This window comes from Aspergillus welwitschiae (genome assembly GCF_003344945.1).
Source record: "Aspergillus welwitschiae strain CBS 139.54b unplaced genomic scaffold BDQ94scaffold_21, whole genome shotgun sequence".
NCBI lineage: Eukaryota > Fungi > Ascomycota > Eurotiomycetes > Eurotiales > Aspergillaceae > Aspergillus > Aspergillus welwitschiae.
The window spans coordinates 322,686-339,795 of NW_020798715.1; the positions used below are offsets into that span (position 1 = coordinate 322,686).

At 52.7% G+C, this 17,110-nt stretch overlaps 8 protein-coding genes across 8 annotated transcripts; 4 read left to right on the plus strand and 4 right to left on the minus strand.

The window, feature by feature from the left end:
- Positions 1-185: 185 nt before the first annotated feature.
- On the plus strand, positions 186-1,551 carry rpp1 (ribosomal protein P1). Its single transcript, XM_026766770.1, has 4 exons — positions 186-370; positions 587-664; positions 800-932; positions 1,019-1,551. Exons 1-4 carry the CDS (start codon positions 302-304, stop codon positions 1,063-1,065), a joined length of 327 nt encoding a protein of 108 aa, XP_026624981.1. The 5' UTR covers positions 186-301; the 3' UTR covers positions 1,066-1,551.
- On the plus strand, positions 1,147-1,484 carry BDQ94DRAFT_53679 (uncharacterized protein). The gene has a single exon (XM_026776002.1). It carries the CDS (start codon positions 1,249-1,251, stop codon positions 1,441-1,443), a length of 195 nt encoding a protein of 64 aa, XP_026624982.1. The 5' UTR covers positions 1,147-1,248; the 3' UTR covers positions 1,444-1,484.
- Positions 1,537-3,353, minus strand: BDQ94DRAFT_146110 (PQ-loop repeat-containing protein). The gene is made up of 5 exons (XM_026766771.1): positions 2,972-3,353; positions 2,304-2,911; positions 2,197-2,246; positions 2,078-2,136; positions 1,537-2,018 (listed from the first exon to the last, which is right to left on the minus strand). The coding sequence occupies exons 1-5, from the start codon at positions 3,080-3,082 to the stop codon at positions 1,872-1,874; spliced, it is 975 nt and encodes a 324-aa protein (XP_026624983.1). The 5' UTR covers positions 3,083-3,353; the 3' UTR covers positions 1,537-1,871.
- A 2-nt stretch (positions 3,354-3,355) lies between these two features.
- BDQ94DRAFT_146112 (transcriptional repressor TCF25 family protein) lies at positions 3,356-6,321 on the minus strand. Its single transcript, XM_026766772.1, has one exon. The coding sequence runs from the start codon at positions 6,165-6,167 to the stop codon at positions 3,954-3,956; it is 2,214 nt and encodes a 737-aa protein (XP_026624984.1). The 5' UTR covers positions 6,168-6,321; the 3' UTR covers positions 3,356-3,953.
- A 158-nt stretch (positions 6,322-6,479) lies between these two features.
- Positions 6,480-8,834, plus strand: ptcF (type 2C protein phosphatase ptcF). Its single transcript, XM_026766773.1, has 3 exons — positions 6,480-7,276; positions 7,338-8,357; positions 8,411-8,834. The coding sequence occupies exons 1-3, from the start codon at positions 6,600-6,602 to the stop codon at positions 8,520-8,522; spliced, it is 1,809 nt and encodes a 602-aa protein (XP_026624985.1). The 5' UTR covers positions 6,480-6,599; the 3' UTR covers positions 8,523-8,834.
- A 420-nt stretch (positions 8,835-9,254) lies between these two features.
- Positions 9,255-10,277, minus strand: BDQ94DRAFT_171644 (putative mitochondrial export translocase Oxa2; the record flags this gene model as incomplete). Its single annotated transcript, XM_026771808.1, has 1 exon — positions 9,255-10,277. One exon carries the CDS (start codon positions 10,275-10,277, stop codon positions 9,255-9,257), a length of 1,023 nt encoding a protein of 340 aa, XP_026624986.1.
- Positions 10,278-10,612: 335 nt separating this feature from the next.
- On the plus strand, positions 10,613-12,721 carry BDQ94DRAFT_146119 (alpha-1,2-mannosyltransferase ALG11). The gene is made up of 3 exons (XM_026766774.1): positions 10,613-11,009; positions 11,064-11,199; positions 11,254-12,721. Exons 1-3 carry the CDS (start codon positions 10,672-10,674, stop codon positions 12,418-12,420), a joined length of 1,641 nt encoding a protein of 546 aa, XP_026624987.1. The 5' UTR covers positions 10,613-10,671; the 3' UTR covers positions 12,421-12,721.
- An 887-nt stretch (positions 12,722-13,608) lies between these two features.
- crzA (putative C2H2 transcription factor Crz1) lies at positions 13,609-16,212 on the minus strand. Its single transcript, XM_026773542.1, has 2 exons — positions 14,894-16,212; positions 13,609-14,828 (listed from the first exon to the last, which is right to left on the minus strand). Exons 1-2 carry the CDS (start codon positions 16,191-16,193, stop codon positions 13,825-13,827), a joined length of 2,304 nt encoding a protein of 767 aa, XP_026624988.1. The 5' UTR covers positions 16,194-16,212; the 3' UTR covers positions 13,609-13,824.
- Positions 16,213-17,110: the final 898 nt, after the last annotated feature.

Sequence of the window (17,110 nt, forward strand, 5' to 3'; positions counted from 1 at the left end):
GGAAAGCAACGTGAAGCCCATCAGGCGATGATGGCATTGCCAAGCAATATGTCCCGAAGCAGGCTAGCGCATAGTCACGGGCGAGGGGCGGTGGCACTAAGCCCAAACGGGAGCAGCCCTAAGCGAGGGCTTCTGCGGCGCTCAACACACAACTTCCGTTCAGGGCGAAGCGTTAGTCACTCACCGTCCGACTCCCCTTCTCGACCAGGCCGTTACAAAAAAGTCTCCCGTCCTTCTCTTCCTCTTTTTATCCCCATCCCTCTCGAGACTCCAGTCCAGTCCAACCCCCCCGTCGACCACCATGTCTACTGCCGAGCTCGCTTGCTCCTACGCCGCCCTCATCCTCGCCGATGACGGCATCGAGGTCACCGTACGTATTGACCCTTGATTTCAACCCGGGCATTGGAATGGCAGGCAAGGATAAGACAAAGTGCTGGGAGAGAGCAGGAAAAAAAATAAAGGGTGTCACGAGAAAGAGATGGATATGGAGGATATCAAGGATTCGGAACATGCAACAATTGCCGGGTTGAAAAATGCAAGGTTACAGGATCAAATTTGGACTAATAATGCAATTTCTTGAATATAGGCCGACAAGCTCCAGACTCTCCTGTCTGCCGCCAAGGTTCCCGAGGTTGAGCCCATCTGGACTTCCATCTTCGCCAAGGTAAATTAAATCCGTCCAAGCTTCGCAACACATCTCAGTTTCATCATCGCATGCGATTCGCGATTCACCCGATTATCAATCATCACCACCCTGGAATCAAACACACAAAACTTACACGTCGGTTTTTTCCAATAGGCTCTCGAGGGCAAGGACATCAAGGAGCTCCTGACCAACGTCGGCTCCGCTGGCCCTGCCGCCCCCGCTGCTGCTGCCGGTGGTGCTGCTGCCCCCGCTGAGGCTGCCGCCGCTGAGGAGAAGAAGGAAGAAGGTACGGAACATCCAACATACCCATTGCCTTGGCGATTGCAATGGCAGGGCATAGGAAAAGGAACACTTGGACTAACTTCTATACAGAGAAGGAGGAGTCCGACGAGGACATGGGCTTCGGTCTTTTCGACTAAGCGTCTTCAACCGTTCGGGTTTCCTAATTTTTCCTTTTCTATCTCGTTTCCTTACTACCTCCTTTTCGCCCCCTCGCATTTCTTGTACCTGATACTACGCGACCGCACGAAGACCAAAAAGGGAAAATTAAAAGAAAGAATGAACGGACAAGGACATCCGGTGGGACTGGGCGCTCTGCTCGCATGATAGGCTCCGTCGTGAAAAAGAACCAGAAGTGTGTCTCTTACGTAGTACTTTCTGGGGGGGAAACCGCGATGCCGTTGGGATTCCGGTTTTTCCTGGGGGGGCGAAGAGATTCGGCTTCGGCTCCTCTTGTGTCTCTGATGTTGTGTGTGCTTGTTGCTACTATGCTATATGGCGTGTTCTTTCGAGCTTAGGTGCCCCAGCTCTCATGCAATGTCTGTCATGCGACCATGAGCAAAACCTCGTTCCCACTGTTCCCCATATGTTCTGTAGATTTAAATGTAGAAACCAGTAGTTTGTAGGGCTATATAGTTTAGTACTACTATACTATACTCCGCCTGCCCTGTGCACCACTTCCCCATACAACAATTCCGCCAATCAATGTACATCAACAACAGCAAATCAGTATCGATATCGATAACAATAACATATCCACTCCGCAATGCAAGATCAAGATCAAGATAAAGAACTTTTAGAGACCGCCAGCCCATACAGTACAACCAACCAAGAATACAACCCCAGATAATGAAAGACTAGCTAGACACGCTAAACCATCAGCAGCATAGAACCAAGACAACTTTAGAAACAACACACAACACCAAATTAATGTTCAATAGACGCGCTAAACAGCAGCCGTGTCCTGGTCGCGTGTCGCGTAGAGTCGGAACTGCACGAAGATAGTCACGTCCTCGACCATGGTGCCAAGCGAACCAATCAGCCATGGGACATTTGTCACGATATAGTTCTTTTCTGTGGAGTGGCAGATGATCTGTATAAGATCTGTTAGTCTGGTTTATGTGAGTCACGAGGAGTGAAAGTAAAACTTACGCCTGCGCCGTAGGTAAGGTTTCCCATAAGGGAGAGGATGAAGAATAGTAGCGAGAGTCCTATATCCATATCTGTTAGCTCATCACAACAATCAATTAGAGAGGAAGGGATGTACATACCCTCACACGACTTATCGCAGTAATTCTTGTAGATCTGCGGAAGTCGCGCCCTATTATTCCATTAGCACAATCACTCTCCCCAACCAAGCGTAGAAAAATAAACATACCCAAGATAACAAACCGCACTAATATACCCCAACACCATTGCTCCAGGCGCCATATCCACGCCTCCCAACCCCTCCTCCACAGGCGCAGGCTTCCACACGCCCGTCCGCCACGCAACCGTCCACCCCGCCATCCCAATGACGCAGATGCCCAGCACACTGCTAAAATTCTTCACCCACGCCTTGCGCCCCACATCATTCTCCTCGACAATCTTAGCCAGCATGTCATCACTGCTGCTTTCCGCGCGGCGCGTCGAGTTCCTAGGGTTGTCCACAATCTCACCAGTCTGCGTATGCGCATACGCATCGCTGAACCGCCGGCCCAGAAGCGGCGTCGTCGGATCGGGCGTGCTTGGCTCAAATACGGAAGAGGAGGTGCGGCGGCGGGGGCGCGGCTGGCGGGAGTTCCGCGCCTTGTAGTAGAGACATTGTCCGATGAGAACCCCGTCCGCGATACAGAAGTACACGGCGATGGCGACGATCACGGGCACAAGACCTGCCCAGGCGCCTCCGATTAGGTTGGTGATGTCGCCAAGGAACCAGACGAAGAGGAAGAGGAGGGAGATGGCTTCGGCGTTGCCGTTGCGGTAATTTTCGATTAGTTGGGGGACCTAGAAGCTTGTTAGTATGGCTTGTAGTATGGGAAGGGAAGAGAGGATTAGAGGGCTTACGAGGAGAAAGATCCAGCAGGTAAGTGATATTGAACCCAGCAAGCCGGAGGCTGCTTCGCGAGGAGTGAGAGGGACAGAGTCAGCATTGGTAGCTGTCCAGAGAGTCGCCATGTTGAATTGAGGTGTTGGGGGGCAGTGAGGTGCAAGAGTTGTTGCTGAGGTTTGGAGGGAACTCTTGCGGACTGCTCGACTCAGTCAATGACGGGCAGAGATAAGGAACCCTCCGATGATAGCGGTTTTATTGAGAAAATCCCTTGCCGGCCGGGCGCATGAGGTCACAGGGAAATAGGGTCGCGATAAGAGCGGTTAATGAAAAATGAAGGGTCAGCTGCTCGATTCGGAGGAATCCGGTGGTTGAAGAAATTTTCATGGAATGTGTAGGAGGAAAAGCACGAAGGAATGAAGCTATTAAAAAGGCGACAATTGAGTCACTTGGTGACTGAATAGATTGGCGCATGGTTGCGGGTGGAGCCGGTCAGGAATGCTTTTGACTAAGCTGTCTGTCTTTGCACTGTCATTCTTTAGCTTCATCCGATCGCTTATCAGCTTGGAGAGTCCCTCTTGACTATCGATTTATTTGGATGGGGATAGACTTTCTTTGGGGACATGTAGGGGAGTATCTGTCAAACTAGAATGGATACATTTAAGCTGCATGACCGTTGCTAACGTCGTATTGCTACAGGGGTCCCTTGTGAAGCAGGCCATACTAGTTGTACTGCTATTTTCAAAATATAAATACACTTCAATCATTGTGTATTACTCGGCCGCGATAGCATCAACACATACGATCGATATTAAAATCAATTACTACATTAGACCAAGTTATCTGTCTTCATTGAAGTTCCTGTCGTGATATTGAGTAATTTTGCTCAACAACCATCTATATTCTATGCTATCTACTATGACCAGCTGGATGCCCATGCGGCAAATACTTTTTCCTAATTTCACATTGGTAACACAACGCGATACTTCATCCTGGGTATCAAGCTTCTTCCTCATCATACTGAAGCAGCTGGAGCTCGTCTTCCAGCATGGAAACCACCATGTCGCCCATTGCCTCCCGAATCGGTCCATGCAGCAAACGCTCGCGCTCCGACTCTGGCTGAACCAATTCCAAGCCATCCACATACTCCGTTAGCGGGGAATAGTCGAGTACTTCGCCCCAGTTTCCGCGGTCAACTCCATACTGCTGGATGAATGCTTCCAGCGTGTGCATCCCATCGTTCAACAGCCACTGTTCGAGGACTGGTTGCTGATCGGCGCTGGGGTGGGCCGGCGCACGGTTGTCCTCAGCTTCGGTCTCCGATGGAACGTCATCTTCGTGTACTTCCTCTCCATCACGCTGGAACCGAGGGAAATGAATAGCTCCGTTGTTCAGCTGATCAAGCAGGTCTCGCAGCCATTGTGGCCGCCCTACATCTGGCACCTGCGACAAGTAGGATGGCGTGGGGTCGGACTGCTGACGATAGGCTTCCGACTCGTAGGGAGGAAGGGGGTCGGACGCGGAGAGACGTCCAGCGACGAAGCGATTTGGAAGATGTGTCGTGACCCGAGGGATATCGGACAGTACAACATGGCGTGCGATGTCCAGCGATATCTCCGGCGGCTCAACGGGCTCTTCTTCGTCGGGAAGCGTGTCGGCCACTTCTACGATCAAAGAAACCGCTTCAGGAGTGTTCCAGAGGTCTTTGGCACGGCTAATGTAGAGTTCGGTGAAAAGTTCGTGGGCATCCGTGGGTGGCATCTTGCCCCAGATCCTCTTTGGCATGGGCTGGATGTCGAGCTCTTGCGCCATCTTACAGAATACCCACGGGTAGCGCGACATGGCTCGACGCAGCTGCTCGCGGCATTCCTTCGGTTTGTTAAGTCGTAGATAGGCCAGCGCGAGCGAGCACTGAATATTGGGAAGGGCGTCCCACTCCTTGCTCAAACGCGTCTGTGTGCAGAGATCCACGAAATGGGCATATTCTCGGCCTCGCAGGGCCAAGTGATCGATAAGAAGCCGGATGCAGTAGGGGTCAGTCTCATTGAGACTCAGTAGTAATTTCGCCCACTCATACGCCGTCCGCCAAGTACCCTTCATCCCCAGATTAGCAATGTACCTCCAGCCAACCAGCCACAGCTCGCGGTTCTCCATATGCACAAAGTCAAGTTTTGCCTGGCCTTGCTTAACGAGGTTGCTGAAAGACGAATGGGCTGAACGCCCGATGTTGAACAGTGCGCGCTCGAGTAGATCGGCCGAGACTGCATGATCACCCTGATGCTTTGCTATCTCAGACACCTGTAGGAGGGTAGAGATGTGGTAGGGGTTGTATTGTAAGAGGTGGATCATTCTTTGGGGATCCATCGACTCCACGCACATATCGAACTGTCTCTGCACGTCTGTATAGGATGAATTGTGCACAATCTTGTACATAGTAGAGCCATTTTGGAGCTTTTCGACTAGCTCCATTCCAAGACCACCACTGGGAGACCGAGGCCACTCATCCCTGCCCTGCATGAGAACGTTCCGCCGCTGCGTCACGCCAGCCAGACTCTGACCCCTACTGGCAGGGCTGTACCGACCTGTCAGTGCCTGCCCTAAGTCAAGCGTCTCTCGCCCTCTATCCCTTCTGCGACCTGATCCAGTATCTTGATCGAAGTTTTCCAACACGACATTCCCAAATAACTTGCGCATCTCGTTCGTCGCATTCAGGCATCTAGGATCAATGGCGAGAAGCGCTTCCGGTGTTTTCGGGAATCCAGCATCACGGTCTTCTGCGGCGCCTGGACCACCAGTGTGTGCGGAGTGTTTAGGGTTGACGGCCAAGTCTTTCAGCGCTTTGTCGATATCATCCAGGTTTGTAGTCTCGGGAGTAGCAGCACCGGCCCCCGATTTAGCTCCAGCCTTCTTCTTTTTCTTGTTCTTCTTATTCTTCTTTCCCGGGGCTGCTGGCTTAGGTGCAGGTGCAGGTGCAGGAACCTCCTTAGGTTGAGTCACCGGCTCAGGTTCCTCAATCTCAGCTTCATTTTCGGACTCCTGCTCGTCTTCGTCATCGTCGACTGAGTTCAACAGATCGAAGGCGTTGAGCTTCGGCTTCGACGGCCGGACCACTGGCTCTTCATCGCTCGAGTCATCGTTTTCTTGTTCGACTTGTGCCAGCTGCAGCTCTTGTTCGCGCTGCTTCTGCAGCTTGCGGAGCGCACGGGAGGACATTCAGGAGTCGGCAATATATCCGAATATGTAGAGACTGGATTTACTGGGTGCAATGGGCCACACACGCAGACAGTGACAGGGAGAAGATATTGAAAGGAAGGGCCCAAGATCCATAGAATAAAAGAATATGATTGAATCGGGCAGTCCCGCGGGGAATGACGACACGGCCGAGACAGGCTTAGCGGGGTTCTGGCAGTTTTGCTTAAGCCCCTTTCGGAACATGCCGTATGTAATGTCACAAACAATACATACACGGTATCACATGACGCAATGGCGGCGAGATCCCGTGGTTGAAGTAGTTGCTTGCCTCCACCGCATCTCGTTGTTTCTCACTTGCTTATCTTCTGCTTGCTTTTGTTGTTCTCCGAAACCAGAGACGGAGAGTAGTCAAGACACTCCCGGCTCACACACAACTCTTTATCCGCCGGCCCAATGCGTCGTGCGGCTTTTCAGGCCCTTCGTACTGCCCGTCGCGTGCCAGCATGGAAGGTCACTGGTAGGAAACCGTGCGCCGTGTCCTTCTCTAGCAGTCGGAGTCTCGGTCTACGTGCTTCCTCCACGGGCAAACACCCCTCTTATCTCTCCGCCCCCCTACAGTCGTCGATGCATCTTCGGAACTTCTCGCTCGCTGTCATTTCGACCGTCGTCGCTTCGGGCGCCTGGTACGCTTATCAGGGCACCGGCCAGACATCGGCGGGTCTGAACCCAACATCGTCGCAATTCCGTTCGTATTCGACCGCTGGTGCGCAAGCTGAAGCCCCTGCGGAGGCCACTCGACGTGCGCTGCTGGTGGATAATGACCAGTTTTTTACCGCCCCTATCTCTGGAGATCAGCCTTTATCCAAGCACACGGACGATTCCGACCGTCGAGTTCTCGAGATGTTGACCCCGGAGCAGGCCACACAGAAGCTCAGGAAGAACGAAGAGTCATATTTGGTGAACCGGGGCAAGGGAGTGGTCCGTTATGATATTGTTCAGGTGCCTAGTAATTCTCCAATCGAGGATGATCATGCCGAAAAGATCATTGAGGTGCCGTCGTCCGTAGCGGCAGCCAATCAAGGCGAATCCAAGAGTGATTGGATGTTCTGGGCGGTGTTTGATGGCCATTCGTACGTCTACAGAATCCCATACGATCAAGCATCTTCCCCTTACTAACTTATGGTTTTTCAGAGGCTGGACAACATCTGCCAAATTGCGCAATGTTCTCATCTCCTACGTCGCTCGTGAATTGAACACTACCTACAAAGCCGCAGCTGCAGACCCCTCTCTGTTGACGCCCTCGTCCGCTGCCATAGACGCCGCGATCAAGCAAGGGTTCACTCGTTTGGACGACGATATCGTGCACAGCAGTGTCGACAAGGTGCTCAAGTCCAACTCCCGCCGGGTCGCAGCCGAGATGCTTGCGCCTGCTCTTTCCGGATCTTGCGCTCTTCTTGCTTTCTACGACTCTCAATCTAAGGATTTGAAGGTCGCCTGCGCAGGTGACTCCAGAGCTGTTCTGGGTCGTCGCGCTGCGAACGGTAAATGGTCGGCAACACCTCTTTCCGAAGACCAGACTGGTGGAACTCCGTCGGAGATGAAGCGTCTACGGGAGGAGCATCCCGGGGAGCCCAACGTTGTGCGCAACGGACGGATTCTCGGACAGCTTGAGCCGAGTCGCTCTTTTGGAGATGCTTTCTACAAGTGGAGCAGGGATACGCAGGACAAGATTAAGCGACAGTTCTTTGGTCGCACTCCCCATCCCCTGTTGAAGACCCCTCCCTACGTGACTGCCGAGCCAATCATCACCACCACAAAGATGGACCCCGGCAGCGGTGACTTCCTCGTCCTCGCAACCGACGGTCTCTGGGAGATGTTGAGCAACGAGGAAGTTGTCGGTCTTGTTGGCCAGTGGGTTGAGCAGCAGCAGCAATTCGGCGCCAGTGGCAGCAACAAGGCCTGGCTGAAGAGCTGGTTTAGCTTTGGCAACAAGTCAGAGCTGCCCGTGGAAGGGCCCAAGGAGACCGACGCTGAAGGCCAACGCCGTCCCATCCGCCAGCAGCAATACGACATTGCTGGAGCAGCCAGCCGCTTCACTGTTGAGGATCAAAACGCTGCGACTCACCTTGTGCGCAATGCCATGGGAGGAAAGGACAAGGAAATGGTCTCCGCCTTGCTCACACTTCCCAGTCCTTATTCTCGCAGATACCGGTATGCTTCCTTCCCTACTTTATCTTTTCTAGGATCCCGCTAACTTCACCCAGTGACGACGTAACTGTCGAGGTTATCTTCTTCGGCGAGGGCCCTGACAACCGCACCGTCACCATCAACGAAGAGGCCAGCGCATCTGAGGAGAGCGTCAAGGCCAAGCTGTAGTTGTAAACCCATAACTTTTTACCATAAGACATTATTATGACTGGTGCTAAAGAGCCATAAAAAGAGAGATGCAAGAAAACATCTTGATTGTCGATTTCCATTTCTTATCCTTTGTCTTTGATGCCCGTTCGTGATACATGCATACACAGTTGACGGCATCCACTGTCTTTTATGATTTTCTTTCACACCGACTAAATGAACTGGCAGTACAGCCGGCGTTACGCGTGCGGAGTCTGGTGGGAAATATTATCTTGCTTTTAGTATGCATTAGTTAGCTAGCATGGAATAAGATACACATGACATAGAATGTTACATTCGTGCAACTCGTGCTCTTTTGCAGATGGAACTGATGCTATTCTTGGGGTATCGAGATTCTAATAATAATACAGAGCGGCATGTGTCCGCCATGCCATAATTCCGCTGAGATTGTTAAGCTTCCTCAGTGCTCGAACACCCGGTCTCCGGTCCGTCAGGTCAGGCCGTGACTCAATGGGTTCAGTTATGAACGAGCATGTATGAGACGATTGCACCCGGGTATATTCTCATGAAAGAAACCGCGACGCATATCCTTGCCCTGAGCGAGTGATAGATGTGTTGTCCCTCAGTGGGACTATCTCAGACGCATTTCAGTACTCGTGACTGAGCAGGGCCTGTCTCGCATCTTGACCCGGTCGGCTATAGCCTGATATTACATACTCCGACGTGTCCGCAATCCATGTCCATAGTCTCATTTCATGTCTTCTTATGCGGAGGCGCCAGGCGGTTTGGTGCTTTGTACATGACATAGTGTCTCTTCCAAACAGGTAGGGGCTTAACCGGGAAAAGCACCCGATCCAGGAGTAAGGTCTGTAACGTAGCGATGTTCGTACTGCTGAGCCAGTAGATCATCAATGCAGTAGGCATCTCCGACACATAGGATGACAATCCCACATTCAACGCCAGCACCTGAATGAACATCCGGATTCCCCGCAAGGAAAGCTGCTTGTACATCTCTATCTTGGGCAGATCGGCCAAGTTCTTCAAAGGCTGGGCCTTCCAACCCATTCGGATATTCAGCAGGATAGATAGTGTTAGCGCCAAGGGCAGAATACCGGTAGGATCTCCGGCCAGGAGATCAGGGAACCAAAGAGCACCCTCATTGGCGAGTGAGGGCTCGACCGCCAGATGCAGGGCAGACGAGGGATCCGCAGACTCGGGCTCAAGGCGCGATAGGAGCCAGGGCACTAGACCACGGTCATTGCCGGACATGGCGCGGAGACTCTCCATGATGGAGATCCATATGGGTAGTTGGAGGAAGTTCAGCGGTTTCCAGAACCGAGGAATGCCCAGGCGACGGTGTACGATTCGTTTCCTTTCCAGGAATTGCTTCATGAGCTGTTGCTTTTGGGCCCTTGTAGGGCCAATTTTGGCGAGCAACAGGCGGTCCTCGCGGGTGTATTCGTCTGACTTCTGCAATTTCTCTTTGAAACACCTGTTCCATGCTTGGAGGAGCGGTATCGCATCCCGTTCTCGTCTCGCTTGCATCTTGCTGTAGAGTTGTAGCGGCAGAGCAATGGATGTTCGGACGATCAGAGCGCTCAATGGGATGGAGACGGCCCATGGTAGACCGGAAATGGCGTGGACATTGTGAAGAAAGGCGGAGGAGAGTTCGAGGGCTTCGTTGATGAAGGGAGTTGGGCGTGTTGGATGGAAATGCCGGACCTGCTGGAAAGCCGCCGTCTTGCGTGCGGGATGCGACAATCGGAAGGGCCGCATGTTAAGCAATTGGCTGGGTGGCTGGGGGTACGGGCTAGAAAAAATAGGATATGTACAAGAATGGAATGATGTATTTATGAATTAAGAGACAATGCCTCACCAACACCGCACCGAGTTGATCAGATCAGACCAGAATCAGTTGAAGGGCCGCGGAGGATGGAAAACATGTAATCACGTGGAATGCTCAAATCACGTGGTGATAGGAACAAGACAAGACTGACCGTACCGTCAAGCTGTCTTGTATGTAAGGTAACATACCATACAGGCTATCGATAAGATCTCGAGATCGACCCGCTTCTTCGCTTCGTCTTCAACCTCCACGCTGGCCAGTTTCATTCTTCTTCTCTTCCGCTTCTTATCCACCTGCCATGTCCGCAGCTGTCTCTCGTTAGCCATGATGCTGCTCATCCTCAAGTCGCTCCTCACCTTGCTCGCCCTCCTGGCGACCTGTGTGCTACTGCCCCAGCTGCCCCTGAGTCTTCTCCGCCTAGTTCTCCGCGGTGTCGGTTGGCTGGTCCAGAAGCGCACCCGCTCTCGCCGCGAGTATATCATCTCGCGCGTCCGCGCTGACGAGGAGGAACATGCTCCTCGCACAAAGTCCACCTCTGCTACCAACTCCGGTGATGAGGAGGACTGGGAGAAGGTCGACACCTCCAGCTCCAGCTCCGGAACCGCTGGCATCAACCGCAATGAAGAATGGAATGGCATCATCGGTTTCTTCCATCCATTCTGGTAATGACCCAGCAAACCCCTCGTTGCAGCTCCCCACTGATCACTATTCTACAGTAACGCAGGCGGTGGTGGTGAACGTGTCCTCTGGGAGGCCGTGAGGGCGACCCAGAAACGCTGGCCCAAGGCCATCTGCGCCATCTACACGGGAGATCATGAGGTCAACAAAGCAGCCATGCTGGAACGGGTCCAGGTACCACTCACACCAGCTTCTCCATACCTGTCATGCACATACTGACGACCTCAGAACCGCTTCAACATCACCCTCCATGCCCCCACTGTCGTTCTCCTCTATCTCACCACCCGCAAATATGTTGTTAGCAGCATGTACCCTTACATGACTCTCCTCGGTCAATCCCTAGGCTCTCTCATTGTCGCCTACGATGCCTTCAACCTCCTTGTCCCGGATATTTTCGTTGACACAATGGGCTACGCATTCACCCTCGCTTTCAGCAAGCTTCTCTTCCCCTCTGTCCCGACCGCCGCCTACGTGCACTACCCGACCATCTCCACGGACATGCTCCAATCCCTCGACGACCAGACCGGCCTGCAAGGTGTCAACTCCGGTGCCGGCAAGGGTCTCAAGGGCCAGATCAAGCGGAAGTACTGGATCGCATTTGCCAAACTCTACGGCTGGGTAGGCGGCCACGTTGACGTCGTCATGTGCAACTCCTCCTGGACATCAGCGCACATCCGCGCCATCTGGGGTCCCTCCCGCCGAACAAACCCCCACAGAGATCCCACCGTCATCTTCCCACCCACCGCTGTCTCCGAACTCGAGTCCACCATCACCGTGTCCCCAGAGACCGAACGCACCCGCCAACCCATCATCCTCTACATCGCCCAATTCCGCCCGGAGAAGAACCACCCCTTACTCCTCCGCTCCTTCGCCCGCTTCCTCCAAGAGCGCCGCGACCAGAACGCTGACCCCGAATCCGAGCCCAAGCTCGTCCTGATCGGCTCCGTCCGCCACTCCAGCCCCGACGAAACTCACATCTACAACCTCCGGCTACTAGCCCACGAACTCCGCATCCGCGACCAAACCACCTTCATCTGCGACGCCAGCTGGCCCACCATCCTCGACCACCTCTCCACGGCCTCGATCGGCGTCAACGCCATGTGGAACGAGCACTTCGGCATCTGCGTCGTCGAGTACCAAGCCGCCGGTCTGATCAGCGTGGTCCACGACTCCGGCGGTCCTCGCGAAGACATCGTCATTGATCTCGGTGATGGCGCCACGGGATTCCGCGCCTCCACGGAGGAGCAATTCGCTGCTTCGTTCGAGGCGGCGCTTGCGCTTCCGGTTGAAGAGAAGGTCGCGATGCGGCTACGCGCCAGGAAGTCTGCGTTGAGATTCACCGAGGAAGAGTTCCATGTCAAGTGGATTGAGGAGATTGGGAAGTTGGTGAGGTGAGCGTTTGTGATCGTAAGGGAAAACTTATTATCCAATCCCATCCCACCTCTTATAAAAAAAAATCATATCTATTATCTGCTCCTTTAAGAGTTTCGGTTTCTTCAGCTGACTGGCTAGCTAACTAGCTGTTCAGCTGTTGGGCGTTATCCACGGCACTGGGGGTAAATGAATGCATTATCATCCATCATCCATTATCTTCATCATCATCATCATCGTATTGTGTACTATTCGTATCAATGGGGAAATACAGAACGCCCCTCAGCTCCAGTCCTCTATACTAGATCTTACATGTCTGTCCTTCCTTCTTCCTTTCTTCTTCCTCCACTTGGAGTCTAGTATATAACATCATCACGAAAATTAGTATCTGCCTATATTAGTAGTAGTCATGTCATGCCATCCCCTTCACTGAAACCTGAGTACTTACATCAAACTTGCAGCTTACTATATGTCCGTAATCAGAAGGTTAGGGCAGACACAGCTGAACTAATACTATATTTAGTGCTAACAGTCAGGAGTGTAGTGGATGTCTTGTTGATTTCTAAGCAGGGAGGGCCTTGCAATTGATGCATGAGCGCTCGTATAGTACTACTTTTCCCTTCAGCTTGGGGTCAATCATGTTTTACTTCTACTTTTAGGGTGCCCTGTATAACTATGAATAGAAAGATAGATATAGACTGTACGAAGAGAACTGTACGCTACTATCATCTTAGAATGTGGATATGACAATGGGCATAGGACTGAAACTTATTCTGTCAATTATGGTAGCGTATACTTCGCAGAAAAGACTACCGCACCCCAGTCAATTACATGAGCTTAACAAGACACCTCTCACTCTGAGTAGGACAATAGATATGATGGAACGAAATGGTTCAAAATATGCGTATTCAAATGGATATCCCTTTTCCTTGTGTAACAGAAAATAGAAGATAGAAAAGTACCTAAACCTCGCACACGAAAACACAACCGGGAGCATCTTCCATGGGTATGAAGTTCAAGGATTCTTCGTAATCACGTAACAAGATAAGAAAAAAAAATAATGCGTGGTCGGGTTAGACCAGCTGAGAATGAAAGAAAAGCAGTAATAGAAATAAAAATAGGAAGTGGTAGGGCTGAACGAAAGTGAAACCCGCCGTCATGAGGCAATCAATCAATCACCAATCCAATCCGTCTCCCTGTATCTCAACGCCAAAACCCTGTTCTATTGAGAAATCGAAATCATGAGGAAGCCTGCTGCACCTGTTGCCTCAAATTTCGGGTAGAATGGAAAGAAATATCGCCTGTTCAATGATCAAGATGGGGAAAGAAAAGAGAAAAAGAAAACTGGGGCGAAAGGGGATATAGCACCCGAGCTAAGAATGAAGAAAAATATGGGAAGGCAGGCGAGCATCACCGAGACAAGCGTTGTCATGCTCTCCAATCCGTTTCTCGATAGCCAGATTCTGCAGGGTTTACTCCTAACATTTGGCCCGGATTGTTCACATCATACATGTTACTCGGACCTCCGTAGCTTCCGCTTATGCCAGAGACACTACTGAGGCCAGATTCGTCTTCATCAAACCCAAACTCTCCGCCGGAACTAGCATCGAAGCTGCTGCGACCTCCTAAATCACTGGGATCGTCTGCGGTGGCAGGGATCTGATCCCACTGCAAGGTCTGCAGCGCGGGGTATTGGGCCAGCAACGCGGCAGGAAGAACGAAATTGCTGGTATGTTGGCCATCCATTCCTGGCACCATCAACGGAGGTGGTATAGGCTGTAGGTGCTGTTGCTGATCCATCATCGTGCGCTCCCGCTCTTGAGACTCTTCATCCAACAACGGCTTGATACAGATCCGACCAGCTTCGGAACGGAAATGACGACCCAGAGCATCTGCACGAGCGAATCGCCGACCACATCCCCACTGTCCGCCCCGGGAGAGGTCACCGCGACAGACGAACTTCTTTTCACCGGAATGCAGCCCCTCGTGCCGCTTCCGATCATGCTGTCGCGCAAAGGCTTTCCCGCAGACAGTACATACGAACGGCCGTTCATCGGTGTGCGTACGCAAATGGGATCGTAGGTTGTAGGCTCGCGTAAAGCGCTTGGGGCACAGGTGACATTGGAACGTGGCCGGGTGTTTCTGGACACGTTTGGAGTCGTTAGGGTTGCCCCCAGGCCTCTGGGGATCCGCAAGGCCGAGAATGTAATTTCTACTGTCGATCGACGACGTAGACAGTCGCCGACCCGACCGCGAGGGAGACGGCTCTCGGGAGCTGGGATTACTATGTGGCTGTCGCCCCATGGTATCAAAGGGCGACAGCGACCGGGGTGACGGAGGCACAAATGGCTCCAGGCTGGTCGAGGTAGAAGATGACCGTGCGCGAGAAGCCGGGTGGGCGTATGGGTCCGACTTACTGCGCATGCGGGAGCCTATAAGCTCGCAGTTAGCATTGTACGAGAAAATGCAAAGAATAGGGCGAGCAGTGACAACTTACGCATGGCAACGGGTGGACTCAACGAGTCCAAATCCGCACTGGGCTTCGTCTGCGGGAGGTTGAGATTCTTCGCCGGGGGCGCGAATTCCACGTTGATAGATGGGGGCGCCATTTGCGATGCTTGACCTATATCACCCATGCCAGCGTTTCCTTGGACCATCATACCCTCCCCGTACATGTCAGTCGGTGGGGTGGGGTACTGCGTGTTGCCTGCAGGAGCAGAGATGTACGGCACGTTGGGAATCATGTCTGTGGGCTGTTGAGGCATCAACTGCGGGGAGATATATGGACTGTGAGCAGGGCTGATGCCCTGTGGATGGTGCTGTTGCTGACCATCAGACAAAGTGAAAGATTCAATGCCTAGTGCATTGTCGTAAAGACCGGGGTCATGCTGGGGTGCCAGGAGGGGCGAAGGGTTGTTCTCCACGCCATCAAAAGATTCATGCTGAGACATGTATGGAGACGGGGCAGCGGATGACACCTCGGACACCTCAGACGGGGCCCGTCGATGACCCTGGAAGGCGGAGTTGGCCATGACTGCCTGCCAATCCGTATGCACATTGCCCGACATGTATGCGGCGCTCGCAGGATCCAAGGAAGTATGACGGGAATGTTGCGGGGTGTAGTAAGTCCCCGGCGTCGAGCTGGGCGGCGACATGGGTCCGGGAGATGAGTGCTGATAATGGTCCTGGGGAGAGATCGGGGACAATTGCGGAGAAGCCGAGGGATGAGGAGAGGGTATCTGGCTGACGAGGTCGGCAGGATTAACCGCTTGACTGCCCGGTCGGGAATGGCTGTGAACTTGGGGATCTAGCAAGAGCGGGGAGTCGTAGTCCGGGGCGGCCGTGCTATTCGGACTAGGGTTCTGGTATAGGGCAAAGTCGAAATCTGTGGGGTTTGAGTTCAACAGATTAGAGAAGTTCTCGTCTGACGCCTGTTGTTGTTGCTGCTGCTGCTGTTGCTGCTGCAAGGACAGGCCCGTCGACTGGCCCAGCTGGGGCATCAACCCAGCATCGAAGGATTGTGGCAGTTGAAGGCTGTGCGAGTATGTTTGATCGGTCGGGGCCAACGTCTGCGCGGCGGAGGGTGCGGAGAGATAACCGGTGGGGTTATAGCCGTAGGAATCAGAGGCGCCTGGATTGGAGGGGTTGTAGGAAGTAGAGGTATAAGGAGCTGTAGTGGTTGCGACGGAGACATCCAAGGTCAATCCGGCGGAGGGATCATTATATGGACTAATACTGCGGCTCCTCATCCCAGCGGGCGACTGCCCCGAGTCGGGCAGGTTGTCCTGGGATGCCATGACGAGAGGATGAACCAAAAATAGATACCACGCGATGCAAGGCTTAGTCGAGTTGAAACGCAAGGTCCGGTCCAATCTCACACCCAACGGAGAAGCTGAAGAAACGCGGGGAAGGGCGAGTCAGAAGTGTCGCAGGGAGGGATGTGGGCGTGGAGGAGGGCCAGGAGGGGGAGGTAGAGGAAGGAATCGGGCACGAGTTAGTGGATGACGGCGGCGGGCGATTCACGACCAGCACGGCACAGCAATGGAGAATTCGCGTGCAGAAAGGCGGACACGAGCGATCAGAGGGGGGGGAAGGAGGCAAATGAGGGAAAGGGGGGGTTGTGGTTGTGGGAAGAGGGAGAGGGAGAGTTGAGTGAGTGAGAGTAAGAGAGCCTTGCGATTCAGCCTCGTGGCGCGCAGTCGGTCTGGAGGGGGAAAGTCGTTGCACACATTCTCAGGCGCCAACAAGCGCCGGGGAAGATGCCGGGAGAGGACGATCCTCAGCCGCTAACCAGGGACGAGAGAGATAGATGCAGATTCGATCAGACACTCACTCTCACACACACAGACAAGGGTGAAATCAGGAAAGAAGATCGAAACTCGAAAAGGATGATGAAGCTGACGGTCCAAGAAGGAAGCTCAAGGCAGAAACTCGTCCAGATTCCCGATGCCTGATTCCCGGGGCACGTGCAAAGCAAGTATTCCTCAGGCCAGACAGTCTGCCTGTCCAGAACAAATCACAATACTAAATGACCTGTCAATTTGCTGGCTTTCATTTTAAGTTTCTACTGATGCTGAAAGGTTTATTTATCAGTTTATTTGTAGTAAAACAAGGTCTTGTGAATTCCCTCTCCCAGTTAGTTCTACTGTTTTCATTACAGTCACTTAATCTACTACTTCTACTTCTACTACTACTACTACTACTACTACTACTA